Source organism: Centroberyx gerrardi, chromosome 2 (genome assembly GCF_048128805.1).
Source record: "Centroberyx gerrardi isolate f3 chromosome 2, fCenGer3.hap1.cur.20231027, whole genome shotgun sequence".
NCBI lineage: Eukaryota > Metazoa > Chordata > Actinopteri > Beryciformes > Berycidae > Centroberyx > Centroberyx gerrardi.
This window is the reverse complement of record NC_135998.1, coordinates 23,371,883-23,395,723: the sequence shown is the minus strand read 5'-3', so window position 1 is coordinate 23,395,723 and position 23,841 is coordinate 23,371,883. Positions and strand designations below refer to the sequence as shown.

At 43.4% G+C, this 23,841-nt stretch overlaps 1 protein-coding gene across 1 annotated transcript in view; it reads left to right on the top strand.

Moving 5' to 3' along the window:
• lamc3 (laminin, gamma 3) overlaps positions 1–23,841 on the top strand; it is a 93,298-nt gene that overhangs the window by 58,311 nt on the left and 11,146 nt on the right. The window contains exons 11-19 of the mRNA XM_078286729.1: positions 2,944–3,053; positions 6,895–7,122; positions 17,772–17,960; positions 18,291–18,536; positions 19,477–19,630; positions 19,739–19,881; positions 20,036–20,214; positions 21,779–21,959; positions 23,249–23,499. Of these exons, the coding sequence (XP_078142855.1) occupies positions 2,944–3,053; positions 6,895–7,122; positions 17,772–17,960; positions 18,291–18,536; positions 19,477–19,630; positions 19,739–19,881; positions 20,036–20,214; positions 21,779–21,959; positions 23,249–23,499 (1,681 nt within the window). The remainder of the gene's footprint in view (positions 1–2,943; positions 3,054–6,894; positions 7,123–17,771; positions 17,961–18,290; positions 18,537–19,476; positions 19,631–19,738; positions 19,882–20,035; positions 20,215–21,778; positions 21,960–23,248; positions 23,500–23,841) is intronic.

The window sequence follows — 23,841 nt, the reverse complement described above, 5'->3', positions numbered from 1 at the left end:
GTGGTGACTCTCATATTATACATGTTTGGTATCGATACCATGGGCCACATGGCCTGTTAGTTGTTTGGGTTCCACCCATAGACTGTAGAAACAGATGGCCGTAGCGAGCGTGACGTCACCCATAGGTTTCTGAAGGGCCGCTTTGAAGCCAAAATATTGGGTTCACGAATGCTGCCCGCCACTACTTATTGGCTTCAAAATTCACCTGTGGTTTTGGCCGTTTTTAATATTCCTAGCCATGTAACCAATAAAGCCTTATTAACTTTTGGAAAGAGATAGAGTGCCTTATACTATTTTTTGGGATTTCCTTTGATTACCTTTCTATGCATATTCTGTGGATTTTTCCAAATTTTTATTGGTTCCTACAGTAGGTGGGAAGGTTTTATTGCTGTGTTTGTAGTTGTATGTCTGCGGTATGTAGGAATAGTATATATGCTATAGGGGTGCACCGATCAATCTGCCACCAATTATAATCGACCAAAAATATTCTAAATAGGTCATTGGTGATCGGCTGATCAACATTTCAACTGCCCGATCAAAAAAAAAAAAAAGTTTCAATTACTGAATCAGGAAAGCAGTCGAACATATGGTGTACAAAGTCTGCAGTTAGCACATTAGTAGCGTAGGCATGTCATCCATCTGGCATTGACAGTCCAATTTTGATGTTGTGTTTTGAATTTCACAGCCTATGATCATATATTAGAGCCTATGCTGCCACAATGAAAAACTTTTCATGCGCTACCAGTGGCAAATAGGTGCATCCCTGTAGATATTTTATTTAATGAAACTTATTTATGTTTTACATCTTTTTAATGAAAAACCATATACATGCTTCTCATGGCTTTTCATTGCTCTCTCTCTCTCTTTCTTTCTCTCTCTCTCTCTTTCTCTCTGTCTCTCTCTCTCTCTCTCTCCCTCCTGCTGTCTCTCTCTTTCTGTCTTGCTTTGTATCTCTATCTCTGTTCTCTCACTATGGGTATGTGTGTGTGTGTAGGTGTGTGTGTGTGTGTGTGTGTGTCCAGTGCTCTGCTGGGCTTTTCTCCCCTGATGATCTCCTCTCATCCTCAGCGGAGCAGGCTTAATTACACTGTGCCTCTCCTTGCTCTGCTTGGTGCTGATTAAAAGGGACACTGACACTCCATAGGGAAGGCATGACTGGGAGTTTGTTCACTTTCATGCACACTCTGCTTATCGCTGTCCGACCAGCTCCATTACCATGGCTTTGAGGCCCAGTTTGTAATTGCCTCCCTTTATTATTGTGCCTACATGTCAGGCCAGGGAACAAGGACCCTCCGCACATCAGAGGAGAGTCCGCCGAGCCCGCCAGGACTAGGAATGCACACACACACACACACACACACACACACACTCTCTCTCTCTCTCTCACATGAACACTGACACAGAGGCCACTAAAGCATTTTTAAAGCTACAGTTACAGTCTTGGTAAAAAAAAAACTCATTAAAATAGTGGCCATCAAACATTTGTTCTTAGCATTCAGATCAGGTTGTACATGTAGGGCCTGATTTAAATTGGTATAGTGTAAAATTGGGCCATCAAGTTTTTGCCTTTTCATGTCATCCGTCTGAGTCATTGCCTGTAAATTCCATGCACCTCTAATTCAGTTTTATGTAGCATGACTGCACACAAAGATTGAATTGGAAACATGCTTTTGGGACATTAATTGGATAAAAACATAGTATATAAATACAGAATACAAAATCTGAAATGATTTACACTATTCCAAATTTCAGACATCACTGAAATTATTTTTTGCATTAATACGTTTTACAATACGTTGGGTTTCTTAATGACAACTGCTTTCTACTCAACTCACCCACAAGCCACTCTCCACTCACTTTGCTAATTGCATTGAAACTGCACAAACACTTACAGTATGTCACGTATGTGTATGATATACTGTCGGCCTACCAATTGATTATTCATGGAGTGGTGTCCTTTCCTGTTCCTATAAATTCTAGTATTCTTGTGCACTTGGTGCCCCTATGTTCACATGCAAACAGTCAATAGTCACCTGTGACCTTTGGATATTCTTTGGTGTGTCTCCTCATTGCCATTAAGACCTTCTGCCAGTAATGGGAGAAAGTGTCCTGCGGCATTACCACAACATTCCCCAGATATCGTGTCATGCTAACACAGAACCTGTCACCAGAATGGAAATGGTACATGTTACTCGAAGTCACGTGGGAGGGATGTCGGCTGTGCAATCTGGCTTTCCAGATCATCCTTCAAAAGATGGCAAAGCTCAATGATCAAGGTCCTGCACTGGGTATCTGTTGAAGTCAGCACATTTAAATGATTTCTAGTAGTGCCGTCTCCTTTGATGATACCTTAAAAACTCGAGCACATAAGTGGCAAGACACATGTTATTTGCTTAGTTGTGGAGAATTGTCAAATTGTTTTAAAAGCCATTTAAATTGTTCAGGGACCAATAAAGTGTTGCATAACCTAATTCATGTCATTCAAGTTTTTTTTTTAACTCAACAGACCTATTCTGTTGAGTTCCATTATCTATTATATTCTATTTGACATCTTTTAGTATGCAGATTTCTTGTTTCACATCATGAAACCAATGGGAGCACTAAACATATTGAAGGGTTTTGAGTATGTGAGGGAGGGAGCGTACAATTGGACTTAAGTTAGAGTCACAATCCGTGTATCATAATATGAAGGTGGATATGCGTCGTTTAACATATTCATCACCTCAAGGTCACATCTTGCAGGAGGCTGCATATCGGCACAGTGGGGTGGATGTGTAAAAAACGTGTTAACTCAAGTCAAGGTCTCAAATGGGCCCACGGGATCACTGAAATGTGTTGTGATTTGTGTTAACATATACAGTATATAAATAAACTGAAGAAAACACTGGTGTGTGTGCTGCACAAAAATGAATGGTGTGTGTTTTCTGCCTACTGTTTTCACAGGCTTCATGAAGAGGAGAAGAGATTTAAACCTTCGCTGTCTGCCTTTGAGTTCCAACATCTCCTTTACAACCTGACAGCCCTCAGAATCAGCAACGCAGGAGGACACAACTGTAAGTCTCTGTGTGTGTGTGTGTGTGTGTGTGTGAGTGTGTGTGTGTGTGTGTGTGTGTACATGTGTCTATTTGTCTGGCTAGTGTCTATTTGTCTGGCTAATGTGTACGCTGAGAATCCACAATGCCACTTGTGCATGTAATTTACTCAGTTTGAGCTCCATAGAACTCAACTGGCTCGCTAGTTTGTATCTTCAATTCACTTGTCAGATTAAGCACGTTTGACCCCTTTTCACTTGGCGATGTGATCTCTGTCTTACTTCATATTTGTTCCATTACAGTCATGCCAGGGCTTACTATAGCAGTTCATTAATTGCCCTGCTTCCTATATGGCCCATAATTAGCTCTAGTCTCTTTCTCAAAAAGAATCACTGTGGAAACCCTGTTTACCTTGCTCGAATGGCGACCATGTCATTGCACTGGAAGTTTCTTGCTCTTACAGTAGATAAAATCCCAGGCACACCCACTAAGGAGTAGGGCCACCTTTTGCATTCAGAACAGCTTCAATCCTCCTGCCACACAAGTCGTACATTGTGTGGCAGGTCGTGGGTCACTGGACCATTCTTCAAGAAGAAAGGCCTCCTGTTTGTTGAGGGATGAAAGAGGCGGAAATTTACTTCGCACTCTTTGCTCCAGAACTTCTCATAAAGATTCAGTGAGTTTTAGATGTGGTGATACAGGAGGCCATGGAAGGTGTTTGGCTTCATCCTGGTTTTCATGAAACCTCTCTTGGATTTGTTTAGCAGTGTGTTTTACGGCGTTATCTTGGAATATGGGAACATTATGAGGGAAGAGTGTTTTCACTGTAGGGTGCACCTGGTCCTGTAAAATGGCCTCACATTCTAATTGGACCTATGAAAAATGAATCATCAGACCATATTACTTTTTTCCATTGCTCAGGGGTCCCGGTTTTGTGCTCCTTACACCAGTTTATGTGTCTTTGTGCCTTGGCCTTGGATGCAATAGTGGTACATTTTCTATTCTATTCTATTCTCTATTCCTGTTGGTGAGCTTTGCCATTGCAGTTTGTATTTGGAATATGTTGTCTTGTTTTTTCAGACTGTTCCATTTGGCACATGAACTATTTGTGTAGGTTTTGTGACTGATGCTCGTGCAGCAACTGAGTATTTGGGCTCTTTGGAACTCTGGCAGTTGCCTCATGCTGCATGTTGCTTTGAAAACTCATATAAAAGTGGTGATTGTCAGACCTCTTTTAAAGGTGGCACATACTGCTGTAGCTGCTTTTGTAATTGTCATTTAGTTACTTCAAATTTAAAGTTGAACTTGACAGGTTCCTGGTTGGACATCATTACACCTACCTTACTTATGTACCTGTCCCATGGTGCACGGTGTGTGAGTGCATTGATGCATTAATGACAGTACATAATAAACATTATATAATATTATTACTGTGTGTATTACTGTGTAATACCGACTAAATTACAACTGCCACAGAAAGATTCCAAAACTTCCAAATTTTTATTCACTAAAAAGACATACATTTTCATCACACACTAGCATTTATTGTTCAAGTTGAACCACAGATGTTTGCTAAAACCCTGTCAGTTACTGTATTCAGGGAATAGTTCAACTGTTCCAAATGTGGCTCTGCAAAAAATGGGACATTTATTCCCAGACGCTACCAACTAGTGCTTCAAATCCTCCTCTCATTTTTATCATGTCCCTTCTCTCCTTCTATCTGATACTCTGTATTGTAAAGTAGAGGCAGGATCTGAGAGGCATTACGGCGGATTACAGCTCCAAGAAGACAGAACAGCTGGCCAAAATAACCAGCTCTCTCACTCTCACTTACACTATTTTAATTAGGGGCTCAGTGCAGGCATTGAGTCACATTTTCTGATGTAAAATTCCACATGCACTTGCACATGCACAAGAACTTGTGCACAACTGCATGCGCGCAGAAATAGAGGCGCAGTCGTGTTCATTCCATCAAGCCATTCCATGCAACCATCCACCCACACCAACACACAAACAAACTCAAGCACACAATTTACACTGCCTCCTTTGCACATCACAGGGGAGAAGCTCTGCTAATGATTTGTGTTAGGTCTCAAATTAGTTCTCAAACAGTGTTAGAAGTGCCTTATCGCTGCAGGCTGCACAGCAGACGTTAATATCAAAATCCCATAAAGCTGTCCTCTCCTCTTTCCCCTCTCTATCCTCTCTCACTCTCTCTCCTTCTCCCTTGCTCTTTAAATTCCTCTTTCTCCCTGCACCAGAGAGAGCTTCTCATAACAGGCCCCGTATTATTTTAATGACGGCATTGTCTTTAGGCTATCAGTGCCACATGAAGGATTGACTACAGGCTTTGACAGCAGTCGCAGCAAGGGCCTTTCAGTTTCTCCACCATAAAAATGGAGTTTTGAACAGACAACCTGACCATTGGAAGTTTATGAGAAATCAATGGCTTGATGTGCAATCACCTATAATGTACAGGTACAGGCCTAAATTGTCACGGTCTGGGGGGCTGCAGTGAAGCCTTTTGGGGAAATTAAAACCTTGATTGGTCAGACGAGTTGTTTGGAGTATGAACTGATGGAGAGCGCGCCCACACTGAGACTTAAAAAATTGTTTAATGAATTCAAATACAAAGTTCAATGGCTAAAAACAATTTTTAATTGCACATATTCCCCATTGAATAAGCTATTAGTATTCAGGCAGATGAGAGTAAAGGGCAGAGGCTAAGGCGAGTCATGGACGAGGATAGGTGTGCGTACTGATTATCCCTCAGAGGTGCAAATGAACTGTGTTTCATCACTACTGAAGGACTGGCTGGATCACAACTGTTAGAAGTCAAGGTCCCTCCTATCCTCTGGTTCTTCCTTTCTGTCGCCTCTCACTGTTTTTCCACTTGTCTCAGATTTCCCTCATTATGCATTTGTTTTATTTCTGATCTGACAAAGCTACATACTCACGCGTACATCTATCTATCTATCTATCTATCTATCTATCTATCTATCTATCTATCTATCTATAGTATCTATCTGTCTGTCTGCCTGTCTGTCTGCTCTAGTTGCATATCACTGAACCGTGTGTCCTCAGTGAGAGCAGATGTTGCACCGGACCTTGAGTAAAGGTAGTTTTGTGTTCTGTGGCTGCGGTCGGGAGTAAAGGGTGAGAAGGATTCAGTTCAGAAAGGTCTATCCTCCATCACTATTCATGAGAGGAGAGAGGGATCTCGAATCCCCACAGGACCCACACTTCTGCCATACCTCCACCGTGTCTCCTGTCCTCTCTTCTCCTCATCTTGCTTTGCTGCAGTGATTTATTCATTTGTTATATCAAAGATTCCCTAGGTGACGTGTGTGTGTGTGTGTGTGTGTGTGTGTGTGTGTGTGTGTGTGTGTGTGTGTGTGTGGGAGCATGCATGGGCACGTGTGTGCAAGTGAGCATTAAGTGTGGCATTTACGGGTGTGTGGGTGGATGAATCTGATTGTTATTTTGTGTGTGTGTGTGTGTGTGTGTGAGAGAGAGAGAGTGAGAGAGAGATTGTAAACTATAAACCCAGGCCAGCTATCTGTAATGAGGCAGGGAGGGAGGGACAGCACTGCAGCAAATGCTAATAACCCGCTGCTTAACAACAAGCAGTGGCCACCCCAACACACACACACACACACACACACACACGCACACACGCACACACATACACACACACACACACACACACACACACATCATTCGACCAGAGAAAAGCAGGTGCCTCTAACACTCCAACAGGCCTCTGAGGCAACAATTATCAATTTACTACTGACCTTTGCAACCACATCAGTTTTGTGATACTGACAAAGTGTGCTCTTCCCCTCTTTTCCTCTCTCTCCAGACACATCCCAGCTCACGGGGGTAACCCTGGCCTCGGCTTTCTTCTCCTCCGGTCCAGCCAGCCCTCCTGCCCCATGGGTAGAATTTTGTTCCTGTCCCCCAGGTTTTGCAGGCCAGTTTTGTGAGCGGTGTGCCCCAGGATTCACCAGGGAAGTCCCAGGCGGAGGGCCCCTCTCAACATGCGTGCCATGCAATTGCCATCAGCATGGATCCTGCCACCCAGAGACAGGTTAACATAAACACTGTCACTCTAACTATGTGTGTTTTCATGTATGACTGCATGTGTGAGTGTTACATCCTTTCATACATGCAGCCTTTTCCATAAATGTGTCAAAGTTTCTTGGGGTCATGTGCAAGTTAGAGTCAACATTTTTGCCCTGTTCAGACAGTAACACTTCCATAAAAGTTCAATATCAACACATGTCAAAATGAGACTATTACAATAATACATCCAGCAAACACAGTTCGATTCTGAAGTGAATAAACCCATTATTATTGTTTTTTTGTCTTGGAAATGCCCCAAATTTGAGTAAAAATGCTAGACATGAGCTGATCATGCTGTGACTCATCTCATCAAAAAAAATTCACAATTGGAAAAAACAAAACCTCAACAGGGCATAAGCTGTAGGTCTGAGTTGTATTACATGAATAAGTAAAACAGTTACATTTGGCATACATACAATTGTGTTCAAATGGTAAATCTGTCAATTTCCAGGAAGACATGGTGACTTTTTTGCAGGTCTGGGCTGTTGTTTGCAAGAAAACAAAACAAAGCATTCCATACAAAAAACTCACATGAGAAAACCAACAGCGCCTGGCACAAACCACAGTCAAAGTCGTGAGTGCACAGGGCATGGCGACTGATTTTTGGTAATTAGTTAAGTGCGGTCCATTTGGAAATGGCGTGGAAGTAGGAGGAATATATGAGCCGTAGGTGTGGTGGGGGCTGGCATCGTCAGGACCAATCAACTCACTTCTTTTCCTTTCCTTTAAAAGCAGTGTGCTCTGCGCCACAGCGCTCTGACCATTTAGCGATGGAGAGAACAGTCCAGAGCGGTTCCGCCACAAAAGCTTCTCCCTAGAGGAAACTGATGTCCTTGTGTGGGAGGTGCAGAATCGCCACGAGCAAATATACAGCACTTTAAACTAAATTAGCTTGAGAGGAGATAACACATTTGGTCACCGTATTGGAGAACCGTTGCCCAATGTAAGAAATGGTTCAATGATATTAGGCGAGGAGTAGGCAGAGACAGAAGTTGGTAGTGAACCGCAGGGACGGTTTGACTACGGGAGGGAACCGTCCACCAGCCAGTTCCTGACATCTGTAGAGGATGCAGCCGCCTCTGCAAACCCCACTCTGTGCATCCTGGCGCATACTGACAGTTCTGTGTTGGATGACAGTCATTCACACCACAGCCACATGTATATAGTTAGAATGAAAAATGTTGAAGCCTATCTTATTTTTTCCTGCTTAAGGGATTTACAAAAAAGTGAAATTGGCCAACATATCATCCACAAAAAGAACTAGTAAGCTTTTGAATAGCATCTGTTCGTGTGTGCATCACTCGGTAAAGCCACCAAAATAGCACAGAACACGACTGTGCTTTTGACCTGGTCTGAGCAGGCGGGCGACGCAAGCGTAAATCCTGGTAATCCTTGACACCAAAATTGCACTGCCCTGCTTGATTGGTACTGACACACCCCCTACTATTGCAGCTCTCCTCCCACTTAGGTGCAGTCAAGTTCACGGTGAGTCACCAAAATACCAATAAACAGGCGCTGGCGAGAAAAAAGCCTGCGTGCGCCCGACGAAAATGCCACTTCACTGCCGCGGGGCCCTGCCATGCGCCGTGTGCCGTCACGAAAATAAAGCCCATTGTGTTCTCAAGACAGACGCCACCATGTCGACATAATGTCCCGCAGAGCATGCACCATGGTGGCGGGACATGATAATAGTAATATCTTGTCGACTCTCTCCATCTCACCAAAAGCAGCGGACTACTATCCCATCCAAGTTCCCACCCTCCATCTTTTATTTTTCCTTAATCTTTCTCTTCCTCTCTCTCTCCTCTCCATCTCTCCCTCCCACCCTCAGACTTAAGTCTCAGACAGAGATCTGACCTAGTTAGGAGATGCCTGAAGCTTTATGTGTATTTGTGTGTGTGTGTGTGTGTGTGTGTGTGTGTGTGTGTGTGTGTGCGTGTGTGTGTGTGTGTGTGTTTATATGACTGTGTGTGTGTCTGAGGTCCGGAGGCAGGGCTGGTATCACTGCCTGCCTGCCTCCCCCCTAATTAGGCTTGTTAGCCGCCTCTTGGCTAATGACGTCTAATTTGCTTGCAGATTTCCTGTGTCTCTTCTGCCTCTTCTCAATCTGGATTTCTCTCTGTCTCTCTCTCTCTCTCTCTCTCTCTCTCTCTCTCTCCCTCTCTCCTTCTCTCACTTCTATCTCCCGATCTGCCTCTCTTTGCTCCCCAAACTCTCTTGCTTCCCCATCAACCTCAGATTATCTTTTGCTTCCTCCTTCCTCCATCAGCTCAGCTCTACTCTTCTACTCATTCACCTTGGCTGTGTATTTAGTGTCCTTGACTCCCTCCTGTGCTTACTCCTCACATGTCACCCCCCTCTGTTCTCATTTCCTCTGCGCTTCTGCACTTCCTCTATGTCCTACTCTTTAATACATCTTCCCTTTTTATTTGTATGTAATATCCAACATACATTACTTTCACGAGGTGTGCAATTTGGAAGTGCATTTAGGCATTATCAGATTTAACATTGCCAATGCCAACCATTATTTCACCCTGTTTGTCTCTCCCTGTACAGACGGAAAGCGGGAGTGAGGAGAAAAGTGGTGAGAACTAGATTAAAAAGAGACAAGATGTAGTTTTGTTTTGTCTGTTGAAGAGGAGAGAGAATGAAAAGAGAATGGAAAAATTAGAAAAGGGAGGGCGTTGGTGGGGCAGGTTGTAGGTCTACACGCAAATCTGCAGTTGTTGGGAGGAAAACTCCATCATTTATTAATGGATCTGTTTAACATCAAAGTGGATTTGGTTTTCACTCAGCAGGTTGAGCGTAGCACCGTTTAGCATATCTTAGTGCCTCCCAAGGTTTGTAAATAGAGTTAGCCCCTGACAAGTCCCCACAGACACATTGGGGAGATCATTTATTATAGTACACACACACACAAATATCCCTTTCAATATGTTCAAAAATGTTTTTCATGGTCTGAGTACCATGCGAACATATACATAGTGATGAAAGTTGGATGGGAGTTGAATAAGGAACTAGAGGTGTCCTGTGTGTCACGGATCCCTAGTGTCGTGTCCTTGGGCACAAAGCTCTTGGGTTGAATTGCATCTATGGAATATCAGCAAAGAACGCTATTAGCCTTTGTAGTTCAAATGGCTGATGATGGCACACCAACTACTGAAGGCCTAGTGGCTTTTCTTTCATACAAAACAGCTGAAGCCATCTATAAATCCATAGGTTCAGGTCAAGGGGAACTATCAAAGTGAGTCGATTACGGACACCCTCTTCATCATTTGTCACCAGGAAGGCGGGCCAACCTGCTGTTTCTTCTATCAGAATCTTAATTGCTGTATAATTACCTAACGACTTGTATCATCATGCAGGGTGTGCCCACAGACAGAATAGGGATGGAGTTTATTCACTGGCTGCCGGGGGAAGCTGCAGCCAATGGTGCTTCATAATCATGATTTATTAACACTCTCTGAATCGTGTCGTTTCTATTTGCTGTAGCGCAACACAACAGATTGGAAATGTTAATATTTGTGGTGGAACGAGCAAATTGTGATTTCTGCAGAGCGCTGGTGCTGCAGGGCTAATGAAGTCAAGCATATGTCCTTCAGATACACAAAACCATAGCCCTTGTCTGCTTACTTGTGTGTGTGTTTCTACAATTCTGGGAATAATTTCATTTCAATGTGCTTATGTGTTTCTGTATGTGCACACACACACTCCCTTGTATGTGTGCGCTCCTCCATGTCTCTGTGTGTTAATTGGATACATGCCATCCATAAAATTGGGCAGAGGCCATAATTTATAAGCTCAAGAGAGGGTGGCGAGGAAGGAGAGAGATGATTCTAATATATAGATAAATAAATGGAGACACTCCATTTTCTCAGCAGCCCACACTGTACGGGAGCGCTCATTAATCACCTAAACAAATGAAACACATGATGCTACCAACTCTGCAGTCTCTGCTGTATACAGAGCTTTTCCGGCTACTGTTTTAGAGCTCCACTGTTATCCGAGGTCCCTAATAGGCCGGTGTAGTCCACTATGGCGGATCACCTTATATCACCACTAGTTATCTGCAGAGTAAAATGCCATCTGAAGAGGTCATCTGTGTCTGAACAGGAATGACTCAACATTCACCTGATATCACACTGAAAACGAATTAAATGGAGAATGTCTCTTTTCGCCAATGTATAGGTGATAAAGAAATGTATAGCAGCACATTGTACTGCCAAACTCCAGTAATCACGGATGCTTCTGATCCATAAACACTAATGTCCATGTAACATGCAAAATGATTTGACAAACTGAATATGTTTTTTTTTTTTGTTGCTGTTGTTTTTCATTTATTGCAAGAGTTGGAGTTCTGTGCTAAATTTTCCTTGAGGCTGTTTTAGATACAGTGCCTCGCCTGTTTTGTTATTTTCTGGAGGTCAAGCAGAGTGGTAGAATATTTTATTCGTGTTGGGAGACATGCTGTTTTTAGGCAGGGGAAATGTCCTCTGTGTTGTTCTATCTCTCCTGGAAATGTAGCGTGCTGTTCATTTTGCAGATGCACCGGATTGGTTGTGCTAAGTTTTCCGTGTCCAAACTAATTCCGTCAAGGGAAAGGCTCAAACCCTTTCAAAGCAGAGATCCCTGACAGTGCAGCTGACAAGCAAAGGCAAGCCGACAGCGTGCGCGTTGTTAGCGTTATTGTTTGTGTTTTGGTTGGTGTGTCCAAAATAAATGTGCTGCTTGTGAAGAGATGAGTAAAGCATTTTGACTAGGATCAACAAGGGAAATTACATGGTAAGACTCATTCCAACTGACTACATCTGTCTTTCTCTCTCTATCTCACTCTCTTCTTCTCACTGTCTCTCCTCATATCCCTTCATACTGATACAGGCCAGGCATCTCAGGGCTTAGCCTGTGACAAATATGGCCCACCAGAGAGATTAGGGAGCTGAATAAGCCTGGGCTAGAGCCAGCTTCACTCTCTATCAGTATGTCTGCCTCAACTTTCTCCCATAGATTTTCTAACTAATGACCTTAGAAAGCTGAAGATGGCATTTAAACAGGCATTTGGGAAATGCACGCCCTGGCCTCCTCTGTCTCGTTCTAAGGCGGCCCTTTGTTGGCAAACACTGACTCACAATATCCTCCATTTTAAGCTAGCATTCTAATGAGTATTGCAATGAGCAGCATTTTTGGTCATTTCCTCATCTGTACCCTAATTGATGCGATGAGACAGGTACTCTGGGTGATGGCCTTTATTAGGCTGACTTCAATGTATTTCGCTGCAGGAGCCCCTGGTGGTTGGTTCCCCTTCACAGACCAAGACCAAAAAGCTTCCGCTTCCTAACCTCCTCCACCAGACTGCGGTGGGCGTGACATTTAGCTATGCAAAACCACTGTGAATTATTCAAAAATTTGGCCCCGCACAAATGTCAAAGTGAGAAACAAGCATATGCTGTTATGAAACAGAACAAGGAACAGAAAGACCTTATTTATTCTGGGTTTTTGTAAAAGCGGATACACATGGCACATCCAGGTACTTGTGGTCAGCAGAGTGCAGCTTACTGGCTAGCAATGCAACCAGTCTTTCTTCATAGCCATAAGACTTGAGAATGATCTACTGTCTTACCTCTCATTTAACAGCCAAATATGTTAGGTGACATAGCTGACATGACACTGAATACATGCAAGATAAACTCCAAGTCAAACATGCTGTTTGACTTGTAGTGTATACATTGGGTAAATGACTCCATTGTAGGGACATGATTGTACAAATCCTGCTCAAATCACGCGCCACAATGTGTATCTACAGGCACAGAGGAAAAACACTTAGACCCAGATCAACCAAGCCCTTACTCTTGCACAGATGCTATCGAGCACATCAAACTGTAAGATAACCAGGCACAAAAGCATTTTGTGGATGAGCAATAACCAAGAAAGTGGGATGCATACTTTATGAGCTTTTAACCTGATTAATATGCAATGGAGGAAATTAATCACATGACTGCCTTGGTTTGATTTACCAAAACAGAAAGCACCAATTTCATCTTTGATTGTATGTCGTTTTTGAACCTAGAGAAGTCTAATCTTTTTTTTTTGACAAATTAGCCCACTGTTGTGTTGTGCATGATAATTATATTGTATTACATGGCAAAATGCCTATGGCTGAAGACAACGGAAGGCAATGAGACAGTTGGTTGAGGAGGAGGAGGATCAAAATGACAAGAATGATCGACCTCTCCCTAAGCTGGGTATTGAATTTACAGGGTGAGGCCAAATTCACATTCTTTGTTTTGACAGTGATGTAAGGAAAAATGAAAAAAAAAAGAAAGAAAGAAAAAACATTATCCCCTCTTTTTGTTTCCACCTGATGCCATGTCACAAGTGGAATTTAAAGTCCCAGAGAGCGAAATTGACCTAATTTGCATGACAGGCATAGGTAAATTGGGCACAGAATTGAGGACATCTGATGTGTGTGTGTGTGTGTGTGTGTGTGTGCGTGCGTGCGTGTGTGTGTGTGTGTGTGTGTGTGTGTGTGTGTGTGTTTGTCTTTATTTTTTGTTTTGTTTTTGGGAGGGGGGTATGGAAATGATTTGCATACTTCTCAGTAGATCCAGTCCCCATGCTTTCATTATTATTATTACTAAAATGCAACAAGCTGGGCTAAATAATTGCCATGGATTGCTTGTGCTTGAACACCTTACATTCAAGCACAAGCAATCCATGGCAATTATTTAGCCCAGCTTGTTGCATCTAATGAGTGAATTGACATTTTATCAGGCTTCATGTGTTCGTTAGACAGATAATTAGGATGTTAGAAAAAAAAAAAATCAGCCAGTTAGATAGACAGATCCTAGATGGTTTATCAAGATCCTCTATAAAGCTGATATACGTGATTCAGTGATTTGGCATGTGAGACAACATGAGCTACAGCCGTTGCTGTTAGAGTTACCACCGCCGCTACCCCAGGGCCTCGCCATAACTTTGACCATAACAATTTAGCTGACAGCCTCTACACACAAAACAGGAAGTGATGTATTTATTTTCCACAGTTACAGTATGACAAAACGCATTTCCCCAGTCATCCATATTGCAGACGGCATGTATGGGGGGTTTGGACGGAAAACGGAACCCCTCCTCCTTTCCTTTCCTTCAGCGTCCTCTCTCTCTTTCCTCGGCACCAGTCAGCTCGTCCAGGCCCCACTGACATGGCACATCTGCAGCGGGCGCTAGCAGCAGTCTGTGTTAAATTAGAGAGCGACATTAGCATCAAACAGCCCCGCAGCGTGTAGATCCAGGAGAACTACCCCAATTTCTACCCCCAAGACCTTAAGCTGTATTTTCTCTCTCTCTCTCTCTCTATCTCTCTCTCTCTCTCTCTCTCCCCCTCTCTCTGTTTTTTCTCCCCTTTCACCAAGACTGGGTGCTCACGTGAATTAGAAAATAGATTTCTTTGGCCTGAAGCTTTTTGGTGTTCCAGTGAGCTACGGAGACAAACCCTCCTGGAAAATATGAGAGGCTTGATAGGTTCATATTCATGACATTTAATCTATTTTGTAATTGGTGCTTATATGAAAAGAAACAGAGAAATAATAAGTCAGGTTTTAGTCAAGAATTTCTTATTTTGTTGTAATTGTATTGTAATTGCTTGAGAGGCATTTGAGGCTGAATAACAAAGTAGAAACTATAGTCAAAATGAACATAACACAGGCATGCAAATGTTGCTCCAAAGTTTACATATACAGTACTTCTGGGCTCGCACATAATCAAAGACCCCACATGTTATCCCTCGCTCTCAGACAGACCTCCCAAGATGGTAGAGAATGACATGGGTTGGAAACTCAGCTTGGTCAGTAAATAAATCTGGAGATTGTAGGGGTGAGAATGGAGGAAAAAAAGCAGCGGCATGCTCTGATCTTCTCATAAACATCAACAATTAAATGTCTCCCTAAATGTTCTTTTTTACTTGTTATCTCTATCTGGTCTTTATGCTATTGGTTGTTGTTGTTTGTAGTAGTTACCCATAGCAGTTTGTTTGAGGGAACACTGAATGAGGCACAAAATATAAAAGCATGGAAAGGGAGAATGCGCAAAAAGGCAGATGGAAAGCAAGGCAGATGGAAAGCAAGGCCGCTAGCGTTTCATTCAGTAATGAATGCAGTCTGCAGGGCCTGTCTGTGCTCCTCTGGCTATGATGCAGCAATGTATTCCCGTCCTCCAGGAGTGGCTTCCTCAATGGAGTGCATTAGGCCTGAATGTCTGCGTATTTCTGGAGAGAGGGCACAATGAGGGGCGGAGTGGAGGGATGAGGTACAGGTGGTGTGAGCGGTGGGAGAAAGGAGGGTTGGGAGTGCGATGTGCATATGATGAAGTGCTCCTCTTCAGAAAGTCCGGGCTGCGTGTTTCCCATACAGAAAATATTGCTGTGCCGTCAGAGAGCAGACAAGCAGGGTTCAGGTGGAGAGCAGAGCATTGAAGCATAATGCTGCAGAGCAGAGAGAGGAGGAAGAATAAGGGGAGGCCAGAGCAGCGAGGCCGGATTGTGCGGATTTGTCAGATAATCACGGAATTCAGTGTGTGCCGTTCCACAGGGACCTTCGGCGGAATCCCAATTTAGAGCGAATGGATGGCGACTGATTCATCGATAAGAACGATTCTGCAGGGATGCTATGAAGTAATCGCGATTAGGGTGACAATGACGAATATCGTGCGAATGCTGAACCATGCCATTCATCTACAGTTTTGAGTTTCTGATGCATGCAGTTAGCTTTTCAGAGGAGCCAGTGAAATGATAATAGTGTCTAGGAGGCCCTCAGTGGTTCTAGTGTCTCATATGATGCTCAGTCATCTTCACAGTCAGTAAAGTCAGCACATTTCTGCTACCATTAAATTTACTATGGCTCATTGGGGATTGACACCGCGCACCATCAGTGTCATTGGAATGCTTTGTGAAATTCAAGAAAGACTCACTCCTTTATGCTAGGAACAATCATTATTACTAAGTACTCTGTTTAAATGACTGGTATTACATGCTTGGAAGTCATGTATTATTCACCTCACCTCGCCAAAGAACTAATGATTTTTACCCAGTAGTCTACACTTCATCAGGCAACAGGATAATTATTCCCCCTAATGGCTGTGTGATCAATTTAGCTTTGCAGCCGTTATTCTATCTCATATACTTGACTTACAGGTCCGAAGTTAACAGTGCTTTATCTAGTGATGGAAGACGCTAGTTTCACTGACCCCATAACTAGAGGCAAGGAGGATCTCTTTACTCCGACGTTCAGCTAATTGATTTAATAATGCACAGCTAAGAGATTCTCGCTGGATGACACTGTAGGCTATGAGACAGTAATGGGAAATTTTAATGAGTATTCTGTAAACTAGCATGTCTTCAGATAATTTGCTATGCATCAAGACCATGGTGGTGTTCCCTAGAAAATCATCTCACTTGATCATTCAGATTTCCGACCCGTTTTGAAGTGATTTGAGATAACGATTTTATATTCTCTCATGCCCAGACATTCAACAAATACCAAAAACAGTAATCTGTCAAGTAGCAACAACTACTAACACTGAATATCTTCCTGTAATTACACACAGTACAAAAAGAGCTATTATTTTGTCACATTTTAACATGCTGTAAAGGTTTATCAGAATGTAAGGAATGTCTGCTCAATTGCTGAGCAATTTTATGATGAATTACTAATAACTCTCATCTCATCTCAGTCATACATTAGCGATGCCAGGAAGGTATGGGCTTTGATATTGAATACTTATTACTTCGTTGGGTCTCTGTAAGCAGTTATCAAATTGTAATGCCACATTAGGTTTTGTCTATTTTCCACTATTCCAAGTTGTTATTGTGCAAGTTTGGCAGGAACAAAGGAGGTGGGGATGGTGCCAGCGGTTCATACGTCAACAGAAATGATTTTTATGGGGAATTCTATCCTAATTTACAGTCATAGTGTTCACTTAGGAATTATGTGTGAAGGTTTAGTTTGTATATCCTCTCAGATTTTCATGCTTGGGTTACCAATCTATATGATCCACCATCGCCTGTAGGATACTGGATTTGAAGTATGGCGTAATGAGGAGGCTCGTGAAAATCTGTTCAGTAAAGTAAATTGAATTGATAAGGGATTGAGTGTATGTCGATATATGTGGAAAAGTAACATATGTTGTATGTGAAAAGGGATTTAACACCAAGAGCCGTTTTTCCAAGGCTGTTGAAACAACAGTTTGTTTTTAGGACATCATAAAAATGGTAATCTCTCTCACTTGGGGGGAATTGCTTTACTTCTTGAAGGTCTTTCAGACTGGATTTGGCTCTTATATTTCCCAAAGCAATTATAGTCGGGGTGAATTTAGTTGTCTTGTACTCGCTATGGTGGGCTGTGGGGAATGTTTTCTTACCAAATTGGATTGTGTATTTGTGTATTTGTGGAGTGGTTGTGGTTATGGCCAGAAACACAGCGCACTCTGCTGGTGATGGGGAGAACATCGCTCTCCCTGGTCTACAGCTGTGTGTCAAATCTAGGTGAGAAAAACAATGCTGTGCACAGGCAGGTGTGCGTGTGCAGTGAGTAAGAGTGTAATTGTCTTCTCCTCTCTTTATTTCAGGAGTGTGTGAGTGCTCAGACTTCACCACTGGGATGACCTGTGAGCACTGCCTGGATGGTTACTATGGCAATGCTTTGATTGGCACCTCTGGTGACTGCCGACCTTGCCCTTGCCCGGATCGTACCAGCTGTGCCCAAATTGCAGAGACAGGGGAGGTGGTCTGTACCAACTGCCCTACCGGACAGACTGGTGAGATGAACCATCTGCAATCTGAAACTATTTTTCATGCCACTGGACAGCATATATAGACTTGATATAATGAATAAAATGATAAAGAACATTTCCACAAGATATATTGATGCTAAAAAGACTTTGGCTTTATAGTGAGAACCCTGCTCAGTTGGAGAGTGTCTAGCCAAGCGATCACCTCTCAGTGCCAACATTGATTCCAGACCTTGTTAATTTCATTGGAATAGATGTGGAGTTGAGATGAGATTGACCTCCAACCTTGTCCTAGCCCACCGCTTCCAGTCGCCTGTCTAATTCCTGCCCACCTCTTTCACCTTCTCCCCCTGGCAGGGATGCGCTGTCAGATGTGTGAGGATGGTTACCATGGTGACCCCCTGGGCCAATCTGGGCCAATTCGACCATGCGCGAGATGCGACTGCAATGGTAATGTGGACCCCAACGCGGTGGGTATATGTGATCACATGACTGGACGGTGTCTGAAATGCCTGGGACATACAGAGGGCGACCACTGTGAGCGCTGCCAGCGGGGTTTCTACGGCGACGCCCTGAACCAGGCAGCTGGCCAGAAGTGTAAACGTGAGTGACAGAGGAGGGATTGGGATGGAGCGATGGTCAATTAATTCATCAAAATAGAACTTCCTTAGGCTAGGTTTATCTGTATGGATTTAGTTTTGTAGGATGTGAGTTGAGTTGCAGACGACTGCCACTGATTGTATACAAGCAGGCTGCCAATTGTAAGATTTGAGATTTGAGTCCTTACATCCTGAAAATGTAACTCCCTCCTTTAAAGCGGAAAGGTACTTTCAGATCCTCGTGGCTCCGATAGAAAGTATGAGGTGGCACAGATTGTTCTGTTTACCCAGACTCTTTCCTCAGGATAGATACAATCAAGTAATGGTCTGAACAATATGTGGGACTAATTCCTTGAAAGGTCTAGATAGCCTTGGCTTTAGCTTTTGGCCATTCAAACATAAAAGGAAATAAGAAAATGGTGGATTTAACTCAACTTGTTTCCATTCATGGAGCCTGCAGGAGTTAAAGTAAAACAGGGATGAGTCATGAGAGAAGGGAGGGCCTTCATTCATCTGTAGATGAATGAGTTGAACTAATGTCCTCTGACTGTGCGTCATAAAGAAGGCAAAAGAAAGAAATAGAGAATAATAGGGTTGGGAGAATCAAAAAGGTCAAAGTGAATGAAAGAGTCAAAGAAGGGAGAGTCAAAGGAAGAGAAACAAAAACAGATCAAGCAGTGGAAAGAGAGACAGACAGACAGACAGACAGAGAGCTAGACAGACAGACACACAGACAGACACACAGACATTCTCCTGTCTTGCTCCCTCCCATTTTTCTTTCAGGGACTCAGGAATCAAGTCTAGTGATTAAGACTAAAAGGCAAATCCTTTCAAATTGCAATGATTCATTGGCAGAAAATGTACAAGTTAATGACAATTTAATATCATTATCATTTTAACAATTGATATAACAAGCAGATTGTTGGTTTTGTTGTGTCCTCTAGCTTGCAGCTGCAATCCTGCCGGGACTTCTGGGCCGGTAAACGAATGCCACCCCCAGACAGGAGATTGTCAGTGCCTCAGTCATGTGACCGGACGGGATTGCAGCCACTGTGAGGTTGGTTTCTTCAACCTCCAACCCGGAGTAGGCTGTGAGAGGTAAAGAGGTCTACAATTCTGGATCGTTTGTTCAAACGATAGAACAACTGAAATTTCTAACTGTACCTGATATGACGAACCTGATATGAATTTTTCTTCCCTCCTTAGGTGCAACTGTAATCCAATTGGCTCATCGTCCATGGCGTGTCATCCGATCACAGGGCAGTGTATGTGTCGTGCAGGAGTGGAGGGGAGATTGTGTGATTCCTGCCGTGTGGGCTTCTTTGGATTCTCCTCACGAGGCTGCAGAGGTACTGGGGTGTACTTAAGGCACCACAACTGCACCATATACCGTAATCCTGTAATACCGCTCATATACAGAAGAACTTCTAACTCTCTTTTAATGTCTGTGCCTGGTTCTCCGCTGTTCTCCCAACCATCCTGTTGTCTCCTATCCCCTCCCAGCCTGTAACTGTGACCCTATGGGCTCCATTTCCATGCAGTGTCATGGTAACGGTACCTGCCACTGTCGCCACGGCTTCATGGGTTACAAGTGTGACAAGTGTGAGTTGAACTACTACCACAACAGAGCCACACACCAATGTGAGGAGTGTCCAGTTTGCTATGGGCTTGTCAAGGAGCAGGTGAGTTTGTGTGTGTGTGTGTGTGTGTGTGTGTGTTTGTGTGAGGGGGAGAGAGGGAGAGCACAAGAGATGGAGAAAAGGAGAGGTACTGAATGCTTATTTACATGTGTGTGCTGCATGTATTCTTAAATGCTTGCACAAACACGTGCATCAAGCATGCATCATGTCTTGGCACCAGCCATTACGTGATGCAATTTGTTCTCAAAATAGCACAGTCCCCCAGCTCATCTCGCCTTTGTAGACTGTCATGATAGCCATATGGCTCCTTTGTAATTCTACATCGCAAGTAAATAGTGGATGTGTAGTGAAACAGAAACAGACATTTGCCCTAATGATGTCCTGTGCAGCTCCTCTCTGTCCCTCGAGATTAGTATCAGTCCACGTCCATATGCTAAGGTCTCTGTCCTTGGTTTTGCTCTCCGAGGCCAATCCAGTACCACTGAGGTGCTTTTCCACTCTCTGTACATATTCTTGTTCCAGCTAAAGTGGTTGTGTGTTCTCTCTGGACCAGCTTGTAGCTGTGCGACTGCATGCTGTGATTTCCACAGTGTTAGCGATTCAGTGAACACCCCAAGCGTTGTCTGCTCCGAACACCTGCAATTACTCTCACTGTACCCAGTCACCCCCTCCTTTCTCTCTCCTACTCTCTTTCTTAGTAGCTTTCTGCTATTCACATTTTCCTCTGGCTCACACACAGAAAGGAGGAAGACTAACAATTAGAGAGAGAGAGAGAGAGAGAAAGGTTGAAAAATAAAAACAGGTGTGATCAATGATCAAGAAAGATATTAAAAGGAAACTGGAAAATGGGGAAAAAAGAATTGCATAAAGTAAAGGAGAAGAGAATGTATTTTTGCCAGGTATTGTTTTTGTTGCTGAGTGGCAAAATGACGCGACTGAAGATGGGCGTGTGTGTGTAGGTTTAGTGCATGTGGCATTAGGTAGTGGAGGGGAGTAGTTACACCTTAGTTGCCTACCATCTAAACACAATGCCCTCAACAATTACAGGTATCTCTGCTAACAGCAGGACAAACCTGATAATCATTACACAGGACCAATGTGGAGCAGGCCTCCTGGTTTGTAAAGTGGCATAATCACAGAGAAATTACAGGCTCATTTAAAAGTAGGACCATTTAAATGCAAGGGACAACAAATATGTGCCAGTGAGTGACAGCATCATTCCCTTTTAAGACAGGCACTTATATGCTCTAAGAAATCTACTCTAATTATCTAATGAAATGTTCTTTAGCCACATGCTGTGCAGAGAAAAGTGTAAGTGGATGTGGGTATGTAAACTGTATTCTATCCTAATCCTGTCGTTGATTCATTTATTCATTTATTCATTGCTTTTGTCGCAATACTACATTTTCATGTTATGGTGCTTCACAACGCCAAGAACGAGAGTCCTTTCTCAATCCCTGTGTCTGAAAAGATAAATACAGATCTGGATGGATAGATATTTTCTGGTGTTGTTTGTTGTTCAATCCTGTGTTTTGGTCACAGTGGGATCTTACAAAATTCGTATTCTCATTGAGACTGTCCGTGCCAAATCCCGGTGCTATTACAGGCAGGGAAGCTGAGGGCTCGCCTGCAGGATTTGGAGAAGCTCCTGGCCCAGTTTGATTGCCGAGGTAGATTTGGGCGGCAGCATCACCTGCTGAAGTATCACATGGACAGACATCATGCGTCTCAGCACCAGGGGGAGGACACCCTACCCAACGCTCTGGAGGACTTCCTGGCCTTCCAAGGTAACATCACCAAAAAGACAGATCATTCCACTTGGCCAATCAGATCTGTCAATGTTTTCATGTTTCCTATGTGGTCAAGACATCTAAAAAGACATCCAGCTGCCTTTGCTTTATGACATGTTATGGCACATCAGTTATGTGTCATTGTACCCATTTTGTCATATTTTGGCATTGTTCATGCTGTGAGATGACAGGATGCCATATCATTACATACAAGACTGGCGAATATGGCTAGGACAGTTGACACTGAACCGCCCCTAGCATTCCACAAATGGGCTAATGCTATTTATGTCTCTTCAGCTTGACGCTGTTACAGATACAACACAACAAAGCGATTAAATCAGGAAGCAGGCAACAATACAAACCTCTCCCAATTACTTTAACACAATGCTGATATATTCTCATTATCTTAGGAGGGGAAAGGGCTTACAGGCTCAGCTGCACAGGCCAAATGGAGACAAATCATAACAATATAGAACAAGGCGCTGTGTGACCAACTTAATCCCTATTTATATGACAGGCGGTGCATCTCTAATCCCTGGTTTATTATGATTATAGTTGCAATCAGCATAACAGTTGTCCAACAGTCCCCCTCCCAATACCCACATGCATGGACACACACACACACACACACAGATTTTTCAGTTAACAGCCCTGGTCTTCAAGACACTGGGTGGTCCAATAATGATTTAACGACAGCGTGGGAGGGACAGGCTCACTGTGTGGGCACACTGATGCAAAACAGCACACACACTGGGACATTTACATGAACACTCTCTCTATCTTTGTGCCTCTCTCCCTTTTCTTCTCTGTCCTTTCTAATTACTCTCTCTCACACACACACACACACACACACACACACACCTGTTCTCTCTCATTTTGCATCGCACAAAAACCCATCGACAAGCAAAGTAATAACCCCTTTGAAACAATAAAGAAGGTGAGAAGATACATATTCTACTTGTGGTGCTCAGGTTAGAAGTGGCTATGCAGCTGGTTAGAATCGAAGCAGCATAGGACACAATGTCAGACTGTGACAAAACCGCAGTGTTAACATCTGGGCATGATTCAGAATGGATTGGATCCGTCCACCAACAGATGAACAAGGCTGGATGAAAGCTGCGTTAAGTCAAAATTCACGCAGTGAGCGAGAGCCGTGTTGAAACGCAGCATACCGGCTACAAAGAGTTGGAAGCACATCCGAATGACATTACAGGTGCAATAGCCCATGAAAGACATAGTGTGGCATCTTTGGGTTTTTATTTGCATTGTGCTCTTTGTTTTGGCAGAAGCACGGGAGGCCTTCATAAAACAGTTTTCCGTGCTTGAAGCTTCTACCCGCACGCTCTCGGCCCAGCTGCACGGCATTACGACGGCTTTGAACTGCGGCATCAGCATGACAGAGGAAGAGGGGAGAGAGAAGGGGGCAAGGAGGAATGAAGTGAGCCGGGGTGTGTGTCGAGCCTTCACGGATTCTGTGCTCATGATCAGAGCATCTCAGAAACAACTAAAGCAGGCAACCCTGGACCTGGACAACATGGTAGGCAAATCAAACATACCTTATCTTCAGCGCTTTGTTAATCACATAGGCAGCGTCCATGTCATGCTATCCTTCATTGCATAAAATGCCCTTGATAGCCGTATCATAAGTGTTCAGCCATACCACAAGCAGGCTGATATCCTGTGAAAGATGATTGATTTGTTGTCCTCATTGTGGGATGGTGCTGTATACTGATTAGATGGGTCTTAGTCAAGCTCCTCGGTATAGATCCACAAAGATTCCCCAGAGCAAAACAGTATTTCTTATCCCCCCCCCCCCCCCCCCCCCTTCCTTCTGAGTGGCAAGCTCATGCCTCCAAAAGAAAGCGTACAGTTTGTCTGA